The sequence below is a fragment of the Anastrepha obliqua genome, chromosome 4 (genome assembly GCF_027943255.1).
Source record: "Anastrepha obliqua isolate idAnaObli1 chromosome 4, idAnaObli1_1.0, whole genome shotgun sequence".
Taxonomy (NCBI): domain Eukaryota; kingdom Metazoa; phylum Arthropoda; class Insecta; order Diptera; family Tephritidae; genus Anastrepha; species Anastrepha obliqua.
The window spans coordinates 30,210,796-30,214,447 of record NC_072895.1 but is presented as its reverse complement, the minus strand read 5'-3'; the positions used below and the strand labels follow the sequence as shown (position 1 = coordinate 30,214,447).

Here is a 3,652-nt window from a genome sequence, read left to right as displayed (position 1 = left end):
GACCCGCCCTAGTGGTCGTCCAACCGCATCTCCGATTGTGTTTCTGCCATGAAAAAGCTCCTCATAAAAACCACTTGCCGTTCAAAATTGGCTCAAAACTGTAGGTCCCTCCATTTGTGGAACAACATCAAGACACACACCACAAATAGCAGAAAGAGCGCTGCCAAATACCCAATAAAAGTTTTAATCGTCAATTATAGTAATATATATATATATATACAATATATAAACATATGGACCACCCTGTATAAGTGATGAAGCCACTTATTTTTTAATTTAAAACTTCTCCTAAGAATATTATAGTAAAATACCGATTTAGCTCGAATCGAGCGCTGCCATATTTGTTCACTTATGGATACGTTTTTTCTCTTATTCACACCCGTATTAGCTCTTCCATGCGCCGCAATCACACCTGGTGGTATCTTAGCATAAGAAGGAAAAGTCTTTAATGAGTGAGCGCGCATAAATAATTTAATTAGCAGGAAATTGCTTCGATTGCGCAAGGCAACGGCAACTAAGTGTTGGTGGCGAAGTGGAGCGCAATACTACCCACATCAATACAGGAATTCACATGAGTTAGATTTATGAGCTTACGGAACTAATGGCTGACTGAACGATGCAGGGAGGCGCGTACAGAGAGAGAGAGAGAGAACGATGAAATGCGAATTTATATTTTCTTTCATAATATTCCTACACAAAATCACAAATCTTTATTTCCGTTTTAATTAAAAGCACTTATTAATTCGTAAGAAATTATTTCACTTAATACTAAAGAGCGAATGGCGGTCACTCCTGCCACGCACGACGTTTACTTTGGTTTAGAACTGCACAGCACATAGCCACATACTTCCTTCTCTGTATTTCCCTTTATTGGCTATCGATTCTACTGCAATCGGATATCTGCTTTAAATTTCAGTTGCTCAGCGCGTTGGGTCATCATGTTGTTGGCTGTATTGATACCATTTTCCAGCATCTCACAAAGTGCGGCTATGTAGGTCTGTGCCATCTGCAGCGTCTCGAATTTAGACAGCTTCTGATCAATGGTGGGTGCGGGCACTACTTCACGCAGCCTGTCGAAGGCTTCGTTTAGTCCGTTCATGCGTTTACGTTCGCGTGCATTGGCTGCTTGTCGCCGGCGCTTAAGCACGTTGAGACTTGGTTGTTTTAAGGCAGCCTCTGCTTTCTTCGTCTGCGCGTCTTTACGCTGTTGGCTGCCGGAATGTTTATTAGATCTCGCAGCTTTTGCTGACAAAGGTGAATCAAGCTGGCTGCTGGACGTCGTGCTTGTAGAGCCGGTTTCTGCGCAGGAAGTGATGCTGGTATTGTGTTGAGGGTGGAGCTGCTCTTGTGCCGTATGGTAATTGTAGCAGTGGTAGAATGACTCCGCATGGGAAATCGGTTGCAGAGAGTGATTACGCGTGTAGTTCAACATTGAAGGCCAATCACTCAGCCCCATACAGTTCTCTATGTGGCTACCTACGTCGATATGGCTATCTGCATTGCTGATGATGGACAGCGTATAGCTGGGGCTGCTTGCGTAGCGTTGTGAACCATCCTCCTCAGAGGAAGCATACGAAAGATCGCTGAAAGACGTTGGAGGCGTATGGATTGAGTGTTGCTGTTGTTGAGTTTGATGTTCTAAAAACGTTTGCTGTAGTTGCAAAGAATCGACGTTCAAGTTCATATTCTTTGGACAGATCCTCACTTCACTGCGTGCTAATAAGAACTGTTCGCTCGTTGTAGCCACTAGCGCCATTGAAGCGCTCTAGCGCATGCAGACTGAGTTGCCGAAATGCCAAAAGGGCCAACTGTTCAACTGCTCAACTGCTGGTTACTGGCGCTTCTGCTGCTGCCATTTGGTCAACGGAATCCCCGTTGATGGTTTGCGCGTAGAATTTTGACCAACTGGCACGCGAGTGACACGAGCGCGCGCGGCAGACATCCCTCACTGAAGTGGCGTTGACCATATGGTCGCAAAGAGGGAAGATTTCAAAGCACAAGCGTTAGCCGCACAGTGGAGAAACAAAGCGGGGAAAGAAATGAAAACATAAGCAAAAAATAAAAATAAAATAAAAACGATAGCACGAATGTTAAACAGTTAATTTAAGGATCATCACTATTAACATATCAGTAGCGGCAGGATCAGTGCCACACGTCCTAACATCGTTGTTATTGTGTAGCCTTCCTTGTTTTCCTACACGTGACTTAAGGGTTGTCCTGTGCACACGCGCACCCACACACGCACGCATTCACTCTCAAGCAACACAACCTTCGTCTAACCTGTGCCGCTTTGTTACGCTGCTCTGCCTTTGCGCTGCTCCTCCGTTATTAAGGGGTCAGTCTACTTTGGAGACTCGAAAAAAAGGCTATATTCGTGATTTTTTTTTTGAGAAAACTATAAATGATAGTAATATAAAATTTGTTTGATTTATTAAATAAAGTCTTAAAATTCAGAAATAAATTTTTTTTTATTCAATTTTATAGTATTTTTAGTAAAAAAATAGCAGTGAAGCGTAACGTCTCAAACATGGGTTGGTGAGGCAGCTCCATCAGAACTCAAGAACGGCTTGTCTGAAACAAAAAAATCAAAATGTTTCAGATTCAGTAAGATACTGGCTACAAAATGACCCTCGGATATTAGGTTTTAATGAAGACAAAAAAAATGGCTGATAAAAATGGAAAATTTTTGATAGAACGGTTTTTTTTTTCGCACATTTAAAAAAAATATATAGTAAAAATTTAAAATTTCAAAACCCCCGAGCGTCAATTTGGTGCAAATTATGTCTAGAATAGGTGATCCAAATTTTATGAAAATCGGTTGATTAGTTTTTGAGATACAGTGGAGCTAGATTTTGAAAACGTTGTTTTGAGAAAAACGCGTTTAAAGTTTTTAATGCACGCTATACGCGCAGGTAGACGAAATGATGTTCAGGTAAAAAAAAAATAGTTAGAGTGCTCGGATTTTCTTAAAATTTTTACACAATATTTCTGGATATATATACTTTCAAATTATGCAAAAAAAAAAAATTGAAAAATTTTAAAGTGACAAAGTAGACTAACCCCTTAAATTGCCACTATCAAGGAATGTGATCGTATAATTTGTGACTTTCACGGTTTGTGGCACACTAGTCGCTGCACCGCAGACAACGAAAACATGGGTGGGGAGAAAAATCAACAACAAAAATTTATGAAAAAAACGAAAAAAAATTCATGTCAACGTTCAGTCGCTTCAGCTCTTCAGCCATATGTTGTACTCAATGCGGCATATGCGCCACTTTAAGGCTCTCACACGCGCGCTGAAATTGCCGTTATCCTTACTGCTGCCGCTACTTCTACGGCAGGTAATGAAGTTTCTGTTATCCCTTGGCAGCGCTGAACGTCGAATAGTTGGTTGTTCCTTGTGGCACTACTAAGGCAGGCACTCTCAACCTCGAATTCTCGTTGCATCTCCCGCAGCGTTGCATGTTTTGTAGTTGTTATTGCTGTTATATTTGTCGTTGTTATAGTGCACAATTCCCTTTAACTCCTCGCTCGGCAGTTTTTATCTTTTGCGGTTTGCTTCTATGCTTTTTATCACGACGATTCTCTGCTCTATTTTAACTGCTGCGTTTTGGTCTTCTTTGCGCTGAGTTAGAAAGTTGTATGGCACTCA

At 41.4% G+C, this 3,652-nt stretch overlaps 1 protein-coding gene across 1 annotated transcript; it reads right to left on the bottom strand.

Moving 5' to 3' along the window:
• Positions 1-883: 883 nt before the first annotated feature.
• On the bottom strand, positions 884-1,684 carry LOC129246469 (musculin). The gene has a single exon (XM_054885324.1). The coding sequence runs from the start codon at positions 1,682-1,684 to the stop codon at positions 884-886; it is 801 nt and encodes a 266-aa protein (XP_054741299.1).
• Positions 1,685-3,652: the final 1,968 nt, after the last annotated feature.

Excerpts from the sequence above, each read along its gene's own strand:
- LOC129246469 (XM_054885324.1), bottom strand. The coding sequence starts at position 1,684 with ATGAACTTGAACGTCGATTCTTTGCAACTACAGCAAACGTTTTTAGAA.